This window comes from Nannospalax galili, unplaced genomic scaffold (genome assembly GCF_000622305.1).
Source record: "Nannospalax galili isolate Female #2095 unplaced genomic scaffold, S.galili_v1.0 scaffold54, whole genome shotgun sequence".
Classification (NCBI taxonomy): Eukaryota; Metazoa; Chordata; class Mammalia; order Rodentia; family Spalacidae; genus Nannospalax; species Nannospalax galili.
Window position 1 is genome coordinate 14,930,761 of NW_008341028.1, and position 18,222 is coordinate 14,948,982.

Below are 18,222 nucleotides of genomic sequence, written 5' to 3' on the forward strand. Positions count from 1 at the left end.
CTACTGTATCCTGCTCTGATTGCTTCTCAAAAGGAATATATAAGCATCACAAAATATTCCTTTAAATGTTTACAAAGTTTAAGAAGCTGGACTGACTTATCCCAAACAGGCAGGAGAATAAAATAAACACCAAAGGAAAGGAACCAAGAACACAGTGCATATACTGCAAACAATAACACTGGCAAAGTCTGAACATGGGCCAAGCCTAATTATGTTTGGGTTAGAAGGTGGAGCTTTATTGTTTGCGGAATCAAGGCAGTAAAACCAGTTGCTAGGTTTCTCTGAATATTATATATAATGCTCAAACAAGAAAGTGAGATATAATTTTACCCAGTTCGTGACACACAGAGCCATCCTAAGGCTCTAACCTCAAGATATCAAGGAAAACAACTGAACCATACACGGCCTGGGCTGGGAAGAAGACTCCCTGCATTGCTCATTTCTACAGCATGGGGTTGGGCTGCCTCTTGGGTCACAGGACCCAGTGGCCCAGCACTGCTCATGTCTGCTATATCGGTCCTTTGTCATGACATCACTTCTAGACTCTCATTCTAGTCCATATTGTTTCAGATCATTCCCTCTTTATGGACATACAGTTCTCTGCCCCCACTTTGCAGCACCACATCAAGCTTCCTGTCTCCTTTAGCCATGTCCAGCTTTTCTGCAGCTTAGTAAGATGCTCATGACAAAGTGCCTTTCAGTCTAACCCAATCCTCACACGAATGTGGCCCTTTAACAGGAAAGGCTGTGTGTCCCAAGACTTATGAATGAGGAGCACAGCTCCACTGATAGACATGCAATTTCTCTGGCTCTGTGGATTCCAAATCTACTCTGTGGCGGCCACAAAACTGGGTGGTGGCAGCATGCTTACTTTTTATGATTCTAAACCACCTGCAAATTAGTACCTTCAGAACAGCAACATATAGACAGCCCCTGTAGGTCTATATTAAAGCTATTACAAAATACAATTTGGTCTCAAGACAGATTTGTTCAGAGAAGCCTAAAAATATATTCTTAATAAACTTTATCCTTCACCCAAAGCCTTCTGTTCTGGTCAATCTCTCATAACCTCTACCTTACACATGACCGCCATCAGATTCCAGATATCTTGGCTATTTCTGGGCTCTACGCCAATGGTCTTCCAGACTCTTCTTGGCTCCCTATCTCCTGACATTCTATTTCTTTTCTTTTTAATAACTTTAGCTTACATTTAAAAAAATTAATTTACTCTTTTTGGTTGTGTGTACAAACACTCCATGAAGCGCATGTGAAAGTCAGAGGACAACTTGTAGGAGTGTCTGTTCTCTTCTACCACTATGTGCATTAAATAAAAAATACTCAGATCATCTGGCTTGGTGGCCTTTACCCACTGAATCAGCTCATTGACCCAAATAATTTTTACTTTTAACTGAAACACCAAAAATAAAAGTTGTAATGCTCAATACACATAGAGGCTGTGTAATGCTTAATCAGGTCAAACCCATCGCTGGACCCTAAATTCTATAAAATGGACCTGCTAGGTATGATGTGCCCACTGGTGCAATAGTGGCAGGAAGGTTTTGGGGCTAACTCATGGCCTTTTTTTTTTTCGGTGTTTTTGAGACAGGGTTTCCCTGTAGCCCCAGCTGTCCTGGGACTCACTACGTAGACCAGGCTGGCCTTGAACTCACAGAGATCCACCTGCCTCTGCCTCCCGAGTGCTGGAATTAAAGGCGTGCGCCACCATGCCCGGCAATTAACGGCTTTTTAACAAGATTTGAGGCCTGGTCCACAGCTTCATGAGCCTGGTCATGAAGTCCACAAGTCCAAAAGTCCAAAAGTCCACAGCACTGGAGGTCACAGGCCCTAGGGGGCAACTTACTATTGTTTTATTTTATTTTGGGGGGGAGACTTTTTGAGACAGGTCTCCCTGTAGCCCGAGCTGGCCTGGAACTTGCTTTGTAGACCAGGCTGGCCTTGAACTCACAGAGATCCACCTACCTCTGCCTCCTGAGTGCCACCACACCCAGCTGCTGTTGTTTTATTAAATGGATGTATAGTCAAATTGCCTTCCAAATATTTATTTATACCCATTGATTAGTGCTGCTCTCAACCTTTGGTCAGAGATTTTTTTCTTTCTGCAGTGGGCAACGAATGGTTAATGCAGACTCACAACAAAATGCTGAGAAGTGACTACTGGGTGCTGAGCCCTAAATGAGACATCTATACCCTTCTCAAAACTCGAGGAATATCTCAAAAGAGAGGTGTGCAAGGCAAAAAGAGTTGAAGGATGGAGAGGAATGCTGTGAAATGCCATCTTCCAGTTACTGCAGCTATGGTTACCTACACAAGATCAAATCAACACCACCAGTCTACACTCCAGCAGGCAGCACTAACTGGATTCCTTGGGTTACAAAACAAAACAAAACAAAACAAAAAGGGAGGCTATGAAGGTGGGAAGAGGATATGCTGGGGATATCAAGGGGGAGTGAAGGGGGAGTGTTGAGGGTGGATAGCGTCAATGTATACGTGTATGAAACTGCCAAAAATTAAAACAATTTAAAAACCAGGTTGAACATACTTATCTCCTTAAACTTTATCATGCTTTTTTAGGGGTGTGTGTATGTGGGTGTAGCCCGAAAATGATTTATTCCTCTTGGACTTCTGAAGAGCCATAGGCTAGCGCAGGGCACCCTGGAAAGAAAGGTGGAGCCTAGGGTGGGAGGAGATTGGAAGGAAAGAATTTGGCACCATTCTAGGAAGAAGGGAACAGGGAGCAGGCGAGCCAGCCTGCCCTGGACCTCATGGGGCACCAGGGGACCTCATGAAGACCCCATGGGGTCCAGGGGATCCAATGCCCCCTTCTGGCAGGCACTAGGCATGGTACACATAGTCATAAACATAAATAATATAGCTATAAAGAATACAACATGGATGTGGTGGTGTGCACCTTTAATCCCAGTACCTAGAAGGGATCCTGTCTCAAAACAAAACAAACCTCCAAAAAACAACAACAAAAGACTATTGTAGGGACAATTACAAAGTTTTGTATATACAATGTATATTAGATTTAGAATTTTGTGAGAGCTATCTTATCGTGTGACTGTACATAGTAATAAAATATTTGGGATAGAAATATAATGATAAGCCAGGCGTGGTGATGCACACCTTTAGTCCCAGCACTTGGGAGGCAGAGGCAGGCAGATCTCTGTCTGCCTCTGTGAGTTCAAGGCCAGCCTGGTCTACATAGCGAGTTCTGGGCCAGCTGCGGCTACAGGGAGACCCTGTCTCAAAAAGGCAAGAAGAAAAAAAATAAAGGAACTATAAATGGTAAGTGCAGCTAAGTTCAATTTTTTTCAACAAAAAATTTGCAATAGGTGGTGCATGCCTTTAACCCCAGCCCTAGCCAAACTCTCTGTGACCAGGGCTATCAGGAGACAGGGACAAACCAGGCATGGTGGTGCATACCTTTAGTCCCAGCCCTTGGGAGGCAGAGGCAGGCAGATCTCTGTGAGTTCAAGGCCAGCCTGGACTCCATAGTGAATCCTGGCCAGCTGTGACGACAGGGAGACTTTGTCTCAAAAAAGACAAAAAAAAAGAAAGAAAAAGAAAAAAATTACCATTTCAAGTCTTTCTTATACCAGCAAATAACTAGTAAACAGAGCTGAATTTCTGGTGAAATATACAGGCAGTATAAGGGAAGCCAGAGTAAAAAAAGATCCAATTATCTGAATCTAATCAGCCCCTATGCTTTTGCTACTTATAACAAACTAAACGGCCAAGCAGATTCTGCCAGATACAGGACAAGTATTGAATCAGCCAGTTCCTAAGAGACAGTATTACTAGGCCAGCCACCAAGCCACTTAACTCCTGATGCAAGATGATGACTTTCCAAAAACTGAGTTTTTCTGTTTTAAGCAAATTTGCAAGGCAAAAGCAGCCCATAGGGTGTGGGACCCGATGTAACGCACCTGTGCAGAACTCCTTGCTCACATTGTGGGGTACTGTGATCCGCCGATAGACAATAGGCTCCGACTCCAGGATGTTCTCGTCGTGGCGGTACCTAGCAGGCCTTTCATTCAGGATACCCCGGGAACGGGTGCCACTTCTCCTCTCATAGGTGTCAATCTCCTCAAACACAGCTGCCTTGTCAAAAAGGGCCAAGTTCCCCTCAAAGTCAAAATCTGTGTCTGGGATCTCCTCAATGTCATCTCCAAAGCACTCGTCATCTTTATTCTTCATTTGGCCATTCTTTAAGCCACTTTTCTTTGGGGTTGCCTGATTTGGGTGTCTGCTACTAGATGACCCTGGAGAAAAAAAGATAGACTAAAGTCAGTGTGCCCATGTAAAGTACTCAGTGTAAAGTGCTCAGTAAGTTGCCAGGCTGGCCTTTAACTATGAAATAACTGAGACTACAGGTGTACACCACTACACATGGCAACAGAAGCTTTTCTGACAATAGAAGTAGAAGGGCAAGGGCAGCAGCCAGGTGGCTTCAGTCTGTCTCATGGTCATGTAAGAGGTCACTAAAGTAAAAAAATGAAGTCCACAGGAAGACATTATTCAACTGGCTCATATTCTGTGCTTACCCAGCAAGGTTCTTCACAAGAAATTTTTTAAAGTTTTTTATTTTATGTGTATGAGTGTTTTGCCTGCATGTATCAAAGTACATCACAAGTGAGCAATACTCATGGAGATCATAAGACGGCATCAGATTCCTTTGAACTGGAGTTATGGACAGTTGTTAGCCACCATATGGGTGTTGGGAACCAAGCCTGGGTTTTCTGCAAGAGCAGCCAGTGTTCTTAATCTGAGCCATTTATCAGCTTCCCCAGAAAGATCCTCTCTGACTTAATTTGCTGTCAGGGTACACCACAACAGGAGGGAATACCTTTAGAATAGATCCAGATAGTCCCATATGTCTTTAAATCTTTTGGTTAGTATAATCTCTTTTCTCAGAATTTTATCTCTTCTAGATTAACAGTCTCTGAACTATAAAATAAAGACAAGGTCCATATTGAGCTGATTCTAAAAGGACCACATAGCAAGATAAACACCAACACCATAGCAACCAGCTATCCTGTCCACATATCAATCCACACTACACTAGCAGGGAAGGAAAGTTCTACAAAATCCTCCAAACCAACCATTCACAGAGAATGGGATTTACATTTATATTCCAATCCCCATCTAACTATCCTAAAAGGATGGGGCAGGTGACTGCTATGCTCTTTCACGGTCCAGAACAAATAAAAGTACTTCCTTTGAGGAGACTAGGCTCCTGAAAAAAAATCTAGAAGCAGTGTTTTCTTGCAGTAGAAGACAATTATCACACAGACTCACAACTGTTCAGTGTACAAATAATAAGAAGCTGCAGAGTGTTCAGCCCTAAATGAGACATCTACGTCACATTCTGTTGTAGCGCGGAGGGTTGGTTTTGCATGCCATGCTGCTGGGCGGGTCCCTGGCTCTCCACGGCTGCCGGGTGCTGGGAACTACAGATCAGGCGGGTCTGCAACGGCTCTGGCGAGTGCAGACTCTGCGCCAAGGCAGGCTGCCGGGCGATGGCAACTCTGCGGATCGCTGCTAGCTGCCAGGTGGGCTGCGCCAATCTGCAGGGGGCTGGCTAGCTGCAGAACGCTCTCACTGTGCCCGGGACGTCGGCCGACGTCCCACGAGCGCAGGGGAGGTGCAGGAATGGTGAACGCAGAAGCTTCGTGAGTGGGTGTTGGGGGGGGGACCAGCTCCCTCCAGGAAAACTGAATCACAGGCTGGTCCCAGGCGCAGTGAAACACAGGATACAGCTCCAGACAAGTTCAGTGATACAGCTTCGATTTATTAGGGGGAAACTAGAGAATTTATAGTGTGGTGGCAGTAGCAAAAAGCCTCAGCTGATAGGTGCTCTGTAGGATGCTTTATTTACATATGGCAGTGGGCTTCTATGCTGTCAGATCGTGCCTGATTATCACATAGGAAAAACCTAACAGTTTCTATGCCAGAGGTCATGTATCTGTGGCGGCCACTTCAAAGGTGAGTCAAAAAGAGAATAGGTGCCCCACTGAAAAGGGGAGTCTCTGCATCAAACGCCGAGCCCCTTAGGCTATCCGGACATGGAGAGACTGCTACCCAAACAGCAGGGGTCCCCAACAACACTCCCCCCCAAGGCTCAGGCAATTTCAAGGAAGAAGGGGCAGAAGGATTTTAGGAGCCAGAGGAAATGGAAACCACATATAAACTTAACTATGACAGCACAAGTGTGACTGCACAAGATCTGCTAAGCAAAAGCCAGACAAAATCCCATCATAGAAAGGGAGAAGTGGGCACAAACTTCCACCTCTAATTGAGGAGCTATTGACATCTGATAGCTCCTGGGAGAGAAAAGAGTCCGTTTCCTTTAAGGGTCTGATCAACTACAATCCAGGGCAGGTTCCACACCGGAGAGTATTTGGGTAACATATATTGGACTTAATGGGTGGGAACACACACACACACACACACACAACACACACACACACACACACACACACACACACACACACACAAAGTTGGGTACAGTGTGCTGGTTTAAATGAGAAATGTCCCCCATAGGTTCACGTATTTGAATACTTAGCCCTAGTTGATAGCACTGTTTGGGGAGATCATGGAACCTTTAGGAAGCAAGCTTTAGAGCTCACTGCCTTGCCCTACTTCCAATATATTCTCTGCTTCCTGGGCATGCATGAAGACGTGAGCACTCAGCTTTCTGCTCTGGCCAACTCCTGCCATGATGGACTGTTATCCCTCTGGAACCATAAGCCAAATAAACTCTTCCTTTTCTTTTTGGTCTTTTTGAGACAGGGTCTCCCTGTAGCCTCAGCTGGCCTGGAACTCGCTATGTAGACCTGGCTGGCCTCAAACTCACTGAGATTCGCCTGACTGTACCTCCCAAGTGCTGGGATTAAAGGCATGTGCCACTACCCCTAGCAAAAATATATTTTTTAAACAATCTTGAGAAACACACACACACACACACACACACACACTTCAGCCAAACTGCATCACTTTAACTCTCTTCACAGCAGCTCCCTTCAATGGACCGAGAGTTAGAAAAGTTCTAATCTGATTAGTTTTGCCATCAAAATGTTATATAATATTTTATATGTTATATAACTGGGGAGATGGCAGTCATTAAAGTGCCTTGCATCCCAGTAACCATGTGAAAGCTGGGCACAGAGGTGCAGTGTCTTAGTTTGTTCTCTATTGCTGTGACAAAACACTCTGACCAGTACCAACTTGGGGAGGAAAGGGTTTATTTGCCTTACATCTCCCAGGTCGCACGCAGTTCATCAGGGAGCCCAAGGTAGGAACTCTGGGCAGGAATCTGGAGGCAGGAGCTGGAGCACAGGCCATGGAGGAATGCTGCTTACAGGCTTGCTCCTTTGGCCCGTGCTCAGCCTGCTTTCTTATGCAACACAGGCCCACCTGCCCAGGGGTGGCACCACCCACAGTGGGCTGGGCCCTCCCACATCACTCATCAAGAAGATGCCCTTCAGACATGGCCACAGGCCAGTCCAATAGAGGCAATTTCCCGATTGAGGCTCCCTCAACCCAGGTGTGTCAAATTGACATTAAAGCTATCCAGCACATGCAGTATCTGTAATTCTAGTGCTGAGGGTTGGGGGAGGGGGTAGGTCTCTAGAGCTCACTGGCCAGCTCAGCCAAATCAACAAGCTCCAGGTTCTGTGAGAGACATCCTGTCTCAAAAAATAATATGGAAAGAGATAGAGGAGGAAACTTTATATTACCTCTGGCCTCCACATGCATGTGCACACCCACAAATATCCATGAGCATACCCCACATGAATATATACATACAACACACACACACACTTAGTAAATTAATACATTATATTTTTTTAAAGCTTCTAGTAAAAACTGTATTAAAGGATGTTACTATGCCAAATAAACAAGGAAAAAACTACCATTTTTCCTATTCCTTTTTACTGGCAGTCTTTGGACAGAATGAGATTTTTAAAAATTAACTAGAGGCTGGAGAGATGGCTCAATGGTTAAGAGCACTGGCTGCTCTTGCAGAGGAGCCAGGTTCTGGTTCCCAGCACCCATGTGACAGCTAACAACCAGTAACTCATTCCAGAGGAATCCGATGCCCTCTTCTGACCTTGGTGAGCAATGAACAACATGAGTGCATTTGCATACACATAAAATAAAAATAATGAAGCATTTTAAAAAGTTAATCAGGCTGGGGAAGTAGCTTGCTGAAAGAGCCCTAGCATGCATGAAGCATTAGGTTTGATCACCAACAGAGAAAATTAAAAAACTCTATGAGGGCCTCATAAAAAGCCAAGCTTATTCTGCATATAAATCTACACTATCCTTAATTAACTTCATCCTAACTATATTCTATACTAAGTCTGCATGTATAGCTTATAGATGAAATCCCAACTCACTGGCTATTTCTGTAAATAAAGTTTAGAAACAGTTATATTCATTCATTTATATATGGACTAAGGCAGTTTTTTGCTACAAAGGCAAAAAAGACTCTGTGGTCTACAAAGCCTAAAATATTTGTCATTTGATCTTGTTACAGTTAAGAACTGGAATGACCTCCAAAGAATCATGTGTTGAAGGTTTGATCTCAAAGCAGCAATCTTGAGATGTGGGGGTTTAGGGAAAGGATTAGATTCTGAGCCTCCAACCTCACCAATCGGTTCCTAATTTGATGAACTATGATAGAAACTGAAGGAGTCTAATTGAAGGGAACAGGTTCTTGGGACAAGACCTTGTGCTCTCAGTATCTGTCTAGCTGTGTTATGTCCATTTACCCCATCACACCACACCATACCCTCCTGCGCCTATGAGCCACCTGGCCTAATGCTAATTCTTTCTAAGTTGACACTTTTTTCATTTTTTGAGACTGGGTCTCATTATGTAGCTCTGGCTGGCCTGGAACTCACCAGCCTCTGCCTCCTGAGTGCTGGGATTAAAGGTGTGCAACACTATGCCTGGCCTTAATGCTAATTTTGGAGGGGGTGGGTTGTTGTTTTTTATGACATGGTCTCCCTGTAGCCCCAGCTGGCCTGGAACTCACTATGTAGACAATGCTGGCCTTGAACTCACAGAAATCCACCTGCCTCTGCCTCCCAAGGACTAAGATTAAAGGCATTCGCCACCACGCCTCGCCTATTGCTAATTATTTTTTAAAATATTTTATTAATTTTCTTTTCTGTATATAAGTGTACTGTCTGCATTTACCTAAGTGCCCCAACATCTACGGAGGTCAGAAGAAGGCATCAGATTCCCATGGAACTGGAGTTTGATGGTTGTTAGCCACCATTTTGGGTGCTGGGAACTGAACCCAGGTCCTTTGCAAGAGCAGTCAGTGCTCTTAACCACTGCGTTATCTCTTCAGTCCCCTAATTCTTTTTAAATTATACTTTTGGGTTATTTTGAGATAGGGTCTCATTATGTAGCCAAGGTTGGCCTACAACTTAAGATCCTCCTGTCTCCAACCCTCTTGAAAGCTGGGCATACACCACTACACCCAGCTAATTTGTATTTCACACCTCATAGCTAATACATATAATATGTAGATGTGGTAAAAGTTAATAAATTATTGAGCTAATCAAGAGTTATTATCACTGTCACAGAAATGTTTAAATGTGAAGGAAAAAATTATATTAAATGAAATAGTTTGATTATTACAAATCAACATTTACTTCTTATTTAAGGCATTATTTAGGCCAAAGCATAGTTTCTTTGCAGCTGAACACAGTTTAACTGGGTGAATGATCTACATAAATCTCTTCATTTCAGCTAACTGGCTTTTTAGTTATATCACTGCTTACTGAATTTTTAAAAATATTTTATTGTTTTTATTTTCTGTGTATGAGTGAACTGACTGCATGTACCTAAGTGCCCCCACATTCACGGAGGTCAGAAGGCATCAGATTCCCAAGGAACTAGAGTTCAGATGGTTGTAAGCCACCATGTAGGTGCTGGGAATTGAATCTGGGTCCTCCGCAAGAGCAGCCAGTGCTCTTAACTGCTGAGCCATCTCTCCAGCTCCTCCTACTCATTTGAACCTTAAACATCATTTTATCCATTACAGGATTCTAACCATCAATTCTTTCATTCATTCAAGATTCCTCATTAAGGATCTGCACAGTACTACTAGGCTCTGTGCTTAAGTGCTCTCCAGCATTACTGGTGAAGAGTTTAGCCATTAGCTCAGTCCTTGTTCTAGTTTGTTTTCTGTTACTGATAAAACACTAACCAAAAGCAACTTGGGAATGAAAGGGTTTATTTCATTTTACAGCTGATCATCAAGGGAAGCCAAGGCAGGAACTCAAGGCAGGAGCTTGAGCAGAAACCAACACAGGAACACTGCTTACTGGCTTGCTTAGCAGCCTTTCTTATATAGCCCAAGCCCATTTGCCACAGTAGACTGGGCCCTCCTACATTAATTAGCAATTAAGAAAATGCCTCACAGACATGGCCACAGGCCATTTTGATGGATGGGAGTCAACTCTCAGGATCTTCTCTCTTTCCAGGTATTTCTAGGTTTGTGTCAAGTTGAGAAAAGAAACTACTTGTAACAGTCCTTATTTAATGTTACACTCTATAATCATTCCAAATCACCTCTAGACCTAAATTGACTACATTTTTTCCAACATAGTATCTTCCAAAGGCCCTTGCCTCAGGTAAGTATTCCTTGAAGATCCTGCTGTTGCCTATCTAACACCTAGACCATGCTAATCCTCAAAGCAAAACTGCATTTTTGGTTCAGATGAGATTTTTCCTTTCACATGTAGAAGTTAATTTCCAAATCAATCATAGGACTCATGCCAATAATGGATTTAAGAATGGGCATGTAAAGCAATATTGGTCAGAAACACATGGGGTAGGGATTGGGAGAAGAGTTCTTACAGTTGTTTTTGATAAAGGTCTTCTCATTCCCAAATTCAATCACAGGCAATATTGCCACCAGAGGGATATTTGATAATGTGTGGAGACATTCTTGTTGTGATAACTAGCAGTGGTAGCGGGGAGGTACTAACATCTAGTAAATAGAGGCCAAGAATGCTGCCATAATGGCATGTTAATAAGGTCAGGTAATGACCATGCCTGGACTCCTGTGATACTCTTTAGTAAAAGAATATCCTGATACAATCTAGCATAAGAACATTTAGCATGAGCTTTTTTTTCCTTTTTTTTTTTAAACAGAGAATACGCAATTCTTTTTTTTTTTAAATTGGCCTTTGAGACAGGGTCTTCCTGTAGCTCCAGCTGTCCTGGATTCACTATGGAGACCAGGCTGGCCTGCCTCTGCCTCCTGAGTGCTGGGATTAAAGGCATGCACCACCACGCCCGGCTAATTGGCCTTTTTGAGACAGGGTCTCCCTACAGCCCCAACTGGCCTGGAACTCACTTTGTAGACCAGGCTGGTTTTGAACTCAGAGAGATCCGCCTGCCTCCAAGGGCTGGGACTAAAGGCGTGCGCCACCACATCCAGCTGAGACTACTCAATTCTTACAATATACTCTAAAAGGTATTAGAGAAGCAAGAAAGTAAGATAGTTGCCACTGTTTATACTCATCTGCTAGCTTATAGGAAAAAAAGACGCTAAAACCTCCCACCATCTGTCATCTTGCAGAACTTACGTACCTTATATCATCTTAGGCTTTGAGATACATATTTCCTCGAGGTCTCTTCTAAACAACCCAATTAAAATTACCCTTCTACAAACAAAACTAGAGTGAGAAACTAGGGAGTAAACTGCTCCAAATTTATATGGCTAATAAGTGTCTGAGTTGATCAGGACTTTATAAGATTCCATATTCTATACTATCTCCACATATACAGGAGCAAGGAAACCATGTAGTTCTGACAGGCCTGGGCAAAGTTAAAAGAATCAGAAAGGAGGATCATGTCTAGAAATTGAGCACACAAGGCAAAAACACTATAGCGTAATAAGAGGATTCAAAGGCAAAGCTCTCTGTCCTGCTGTATTAATTAATTTTCTCACTGCTGTGACTTCATACCAGACAAGAAACAAATTAAGAAGAAAACAGTTTTTTTGACTCATGGTCCATTATGCTGAGGAAGATCTAGGAGTAAGAGCACGAGGCTGCTTGTTCATATCTGGGCAGATCAGGAAGCAGATGAAGGAGAAATACTGGCCCTCAGCTGGATTTTTCCTTATTCTTTTGATTTGGTACAGGGACTCCAACCCACAGCATGGTGGGCATCCACATTCAGGGTGAGTCTTCTCTCTGAAAAAGCCCACACAAACACACCCGAAGTGGGTGCATCACTAATATACTGTTTCCTAATCCAGTGAAGTTGATGCTGATCATCATTATACCTGCTTTCTTGCCAAGGCGTATCTTCCCATTTCATAAAAGAATTCTTCAGATACTATACAGCTGTACAAACTATAGACTACCCCACAATGATGTATAGCATACAGATCCCCCTACTGATGAACTTTTATGTTATTTCTCATTTTTGTTAGAGACTCAACCCAAACACATTATCTTTAATTATTCCTTCTGGCGGGGGGTCACTCCTACCTGACTACCTCACTTACCCTATACAACACCTCCTTTGTTCTGGGTTCTTGCTTTAAAACCCTAAGGAGCTTGTAAACCAAGAGGGCAGGAATCAAGTCATGCATTCCTGTCACACAGTATTATATCTGGTCTAATATTAAGTACACAAATTTCTACTGAAGAAAAGAAACAGCTATTCAAAAAAAAAAAAAAAACACTGACTGAAAATATTATAGTCTAAATGGAGATAAAAGAACACAAACTTAACTATGAGAAAAAAGACAAGCCATCAAAAACAATGGCAAGTTGCATGACTAAGAGGCACCAAAATGAGGTTGTTGACAGTACAAAGGGAGTATGAAGCAAGGACTTCAGAGAAGAGAGGTTAGTCACGTCCAACAGAAAACAATGAAGTATCCTGGAACTATCACAAATAAATGAAGATAGTGACTGGCCAATGAGGGCAAAGATAAGGTAGAAGAAATAAAATCTCAAGCTACTGAACCAGGTGACAGATCAAAAATAAAGCTCAGAAGGAAAAGAGATGCAGATAATATAGAGGAAAAGTAAACAAGAAAACACACTTTGCTCAGTCAACAACAGCAGCAAACCTAATAAACAGTACACACTTAATATGCCAGATGATGAAGATCTATTGAAATGTGAAGTATAAAAGTAAAGAAAGTTCAATGCCAGCCTGGTCTACATAGTGAGTTTCAAGGCCAGCTGGGACTACAGGGAGATCCTGACTCAAAAAGACCAAAAAAAAAAAAAAAAAAAAAAAAAAAAAAAAAAAAAAAAAATAGCAAGGAAAATAGCCTTTGGTGACCATAAAGCTTTCTCAGCATGTTGACTTTTTCAGCATGCCATTGCAAAGCAGGTTAATGTTGGAAGACACTTTACATTTCTCCTAATAATTCTAGGCACTAGGCAGTATTTTTGGCTCTGCTATAAGATTATAAATTTAACTTGCAACCAAACCCAAACCCAGACATTGATACCTCAAGTCAGGAAAAGATAGATAAGAGAATAAAAAACAAATGAAAAGCAGGTAAGAGACTTGGTTGTCTCATTCCTCCCATTACTCATGTTTTATAGCAGAGATACTAGGAAGTCCTTGCCCACTAAGCAAGGGTCTGGTTCAACATTAAGCAAGCTGGCCTTTGGCCACTGGAAGAATAAAGTGCTTCCCTTGGAAAAGATAAACAATGCTGCCCAGACTTACATATCTTTTAAACATGTGTTAAGACTGGAAGCTGGCCACCTTCCTGTTAGCTTTTGGCACACAGGCCCTTTGGCCAGTACATCATGTAACGAACCCATTGTTGTGTAACTCTCAGTACCACTTACTAATTGGCTTTTGTCACACACACACACACAATAAAAGGAACTTTGTCCTGTACTTAACATGCTAAAGTGTACCTGATGGTCAAACTGCAAATATTTTGGTGCCAGACTCAGAATTGATGAGATGAAGCCTGACAATATCCAAAACATTCTAATTATTTCCCAAATTACAGCCCTGCATTTCAAGTCTGTCAAACAGATGAAACATATCCAAAGAGATACAAAGTCAAGAGGACCTCATAGGATCATGGAAATTCGGCAAAACATAACTTCCAAGCTCAGATGATCACCAAACTGAAGAGACTATTAAAGCCCAACTAGACTGTAACATCTTTCAATTTAAAAGGTTAAATTATACTTGCCAATTTCTATCTTCAGTGGAGGGAGGTACCAAACTGAGGCAATGTTATACCTATAATTTTATTTTTAATTATGTGAATATGGGTGTCTGTGTATATGTGCACATGACTACAGGTGCTGGTGGTGGCCAGGTGTCAGATCCCATGGAGCTGGAGTTATAGATAGTCCTGAGCCCCCTGAATCTATGGAACAACCTCTGCCTATATACAAATAAGCTCAAGACCATACATCTACTTTCATGTTCTATGGACAACAGAGCCTTAACCAGTCAACTATACGTAGCCAATGACTGTCACAGAATGTGATTTGAGGGGAGCACCTTTCACCTGTCCATAACGGTCACTGTTTTCAGCTTTGACATAAGATTTGAGAAATATGATTTATTTTAAATTTATTTATTATTAGTTTATGTGTGCATGTTCATGGATCTATATATCACAGGTCATGCCAGAGGATAGCTTTCACAAGTTTGGTTCTCTCCTTCTACCATGGGTTCAAAGGATCAAACTAAGTAGTCAGGCTTGTGTAGTAGGTGCTTTTACTCACTGAGCCATCTCACTGACCATAATTTTTTTTTTGAAACAGGATTTCATATAGTGTAGGCTAGCCTCAAACTTGTTATGTAGCTGAGGATAACCTTGAACTGATCCTCCTGCCTCCACCTCCCAAGTGCTGTGAGTATAGGTATACCATCAACATCCAGTCTATGCAGTGCTGGGGATCCAACCCAGGGCTTCATGCATCCTAAACCAGCATTTTACCAATTAACCTGACAAATAGGATCTTTAGTTAAACAATAGCCTATATCCTTTACATAATTTATGTGGCTTCCCTCTGCAACCTGGGCCTGATGGTTGCCAAGTTTTCTGACAGTCACAGAAACTATTTAAACTACTCTTAAAATCCATCCCTCACCTCAACCAAGGAGATTAAGATGTACTTGTGCTGAATCTCTCATCAATGTCAAATTAGTGAACTAGAGCCGATAAATTCCTTAATTCATAGCTAACGCTGAAAGAACATCTAAAAAGAACTGAAAAGAGGAAATTTTAAAAAAAGAGAAAAATCCAGGATGGAATGGAAAACTGGCCAATCTAGCTGTATTATGAATACATAAAACAAATCAATAACATGGGTAAGAAACCTAGGTAACCTTGAAAATAACTGGAATCTATAAAATGAAAGGCAAGAGGAACTGTACATAAGTATTGTTATTCTATGTGATAGTCTCCCACTTGGGGAAGACAAGTTAGGAATTTTAATACAGATCGAGTACTCCTTATCTGAAATAAGTGTTTGGATTTTAAGAATATCTGCACATACATAAGATGTCCTGGAAATGAGACCCAATACTGAACACAAAATTCATTTATATTTTATATATACCTTGTACACATAGGCTGAAGGTAATTTTATGTAAATTTTCAATATACCTGCATTTTGGTGCCAGCCTGCCACATGTGAAAGCGTCAGGGATTTTCCAATTCTGGCATTATGTCAGTGCTCAATTTTCAGATTAGTGATGCTCACCTGTATCATTATAAACATATGCTATACATATACTGAAACTCAGTAATTATGTAAATGGGTAACAGTTGGATGGAGAGGTTATAGGTAAATAAAAGGTAAGAATGATTCATGATGGGGCTGGAGAGATGGCTCTGCTGTTAAGAACATTTACTGCCCTTGGAGAGGACCCAGGTTCGGTTCCCAGCACCCACATGCAGCTCACAACTGCCTATAACTCTAGTTCTAATGCCCTCTTCTGGCCTCTGTGGCACATAGTGCACAAAAACTCACATAGGCCAGCTGGGGCTACAGGGAAACCCTGTCTCAAAAAGATCACAAAAAGTCAACATCTAGTCTCTACAAGCACACATGCAAGTATATAAACCCTCATACACGTGCAGGCATGCATATACCACACACATACAAATATATTAGTACTGAGGGGCTGGAGAGATGGCTCAGCAGTTAAGAGCACTGACTGCTCTTACAGAGGACCCGGGTTCGATTCCCAAGCACCCACATGACAGCTACAAACCATCGTTAACTCCAATTCCAGAGGAATCTGAAGCCCTCTTCTGACTTCCGTGGCACTGCACGACACAGGTACACTCACATACAGGCAGGCAATACACTCATACACATAAAATAAAAATAAAATACTTTTAAAAAAATTAGTATTGAATCATAAGCTAAGAACAAAATAAATATCCATGAGTCAAAACTACACTGCTACAAATGATTAAGCTGGACATGGTAGTGCATGCCTTTAATCTCAATGTTCCGGAGACAGAGGCAGGTGGGCAGATCTCTGAGTTCCAGGCCAGCCAGGGTTACATAGTGAGACTGTCTCCAAAAAAAAGAGGGAGTGGGGAATCAAATAAATACATCAGAGTAGAAATCATTAGAAATCTCTGGTGCATGGTACAGGCAATTCCAAATAATTTATGTAGACACTGTACTATCAAGAAGGAACAGTTGGGCTAGAGAGATGGCTCAGTGGTTAAGAACACTGATTGTTCTTGCAGAAGACCCAGGTTCGAATCCCAGTACCCATATGGCAGCTAACAACTGCCAGTAACTCCTGTCCCAGGGGATCCAATAGCCTCTTCTGACCTCCTCGGGCACTGCACGACACAGGTGCACTTACCTAAAAGCAGACAATACACACATACATGAAATTAAAAAAAAAAAGGAACTGTTAACTCTTTGGATGTGGGCTATAGAATTACTTTACATAGGAGAAACTCACTTCACCAAGTGAACAAAGTCAATATAGAAAGTCATAAATCATAAATCATGGTAATGAAACATACTCTTGATATAATGTAATGAAAAATGGTATTTTATCTTTGTGATTTTGAAAACATATAATCCTAGCCTAAGCATGGAAAAAAAAAAAAATCAGCTGGGCCTGGTGGCACAGGCCTGTAGTCCCAGCACTCAGGAGGCAGAGGCAGGAGAATCTCTGTGAGTTCAAGGCCAGCTTGGTCTCCATAGTGAGTTCAAGGCCAGCTTGGTCTCCATAGTGAGTTCCAGGCCACCAGGGGCTGTAAGGAAACCCTGTCTCAAAAAGACCAAAAAAAATAAAAATAAAAATAAAATCAACTAAGGGACATTCAACAAAATACCCAACAAGGACATATCAAAATTATCTCTCATCAAAAATAATAAAATCTGAGAGACATGACTTCTAAATGTAATGTTGTATGCTGGGTAACATGGGGGGAGCTGGAGAAATGGCTCAGTCAGTGGTTAAGACCTTGTGCCAAAGACCCAAGTTCAATTCCTAGCACCCATGTCAAGCAGCTCATAATCACCAGTAATTCCAGCTCCAGGGGAATCAATCATCCTCTTCTGGCCTCTGCAGGTGCCTGCACCCACATGCACATACCCCACCACCACCACCACCTACAAATATAGACATAATTTTTTTAGCCGGGTGTGGTGGCACATGCCTGTAGTCCCAGCACTTGGGAGGCAGAGGCAGGAGGATCTCTGTGAGTTCAAGGCCAGCCTGGTTTACATAGTGAGTTCCAGGCCAGCTGGGGCTGTAGGGGTACCCTGCCTCAAAAAGACCAAACAAACCAAAAAAACTCAAATATACACATAATTTTTTAAAAACCCAGGAATAGGACATTAGGTAAAAATAGGGCAACCTCAATAAAACCTTAACATATTTATTTAGAAAAGGTTAAAAATCTAAGTGGAGTCATTACTAAGCATTCTAAGTTTTTCTAAGGCTACTGAGGGGAATAACAAGTGAATTTCAGTCTCCTGTTTTCAATCATCATCACATAGCTGCTTCATATGCACATAAAGAAATTGCCTAGCTGGGCATGGCAGCACACACCTTTAATCCCAGCACTCAAGAGGCAGAGGCAGGTGGATCTTGTGAGTTCAAGGCCAGCCTGGTCTACATAGTGAGTTCCAGGACAGCTTGGGCTATAGGGAGACCCTGTCTCAAAAAAACCAAAAA

At 42.2% G+C, this 18,222-nt stretch overlaps 1 protein-coding gene across 1 annotated transcript in view; it reads right to left on the minus strand.

Annotated features, from left to right (window-relative positions):
* Edc3 (enhancer of mRNA decapping 3) overlaps positions 1-18,222 on the minus strand; it is a 44,385-nt gene that overhangs the window by 9,487 nt on the left and 16,676 nt on the right. The window contains exon 4 of the mRNA XM_008836500.2: positions 3,951-4,286. Within this exon, the coding sequence (XP_008834722.1) occupies positions 3,951-4,286 (336 nt within the window). The remainder of the gene's footprint in view (positions 1-3,950; positions 4,287-18,222) is intronic.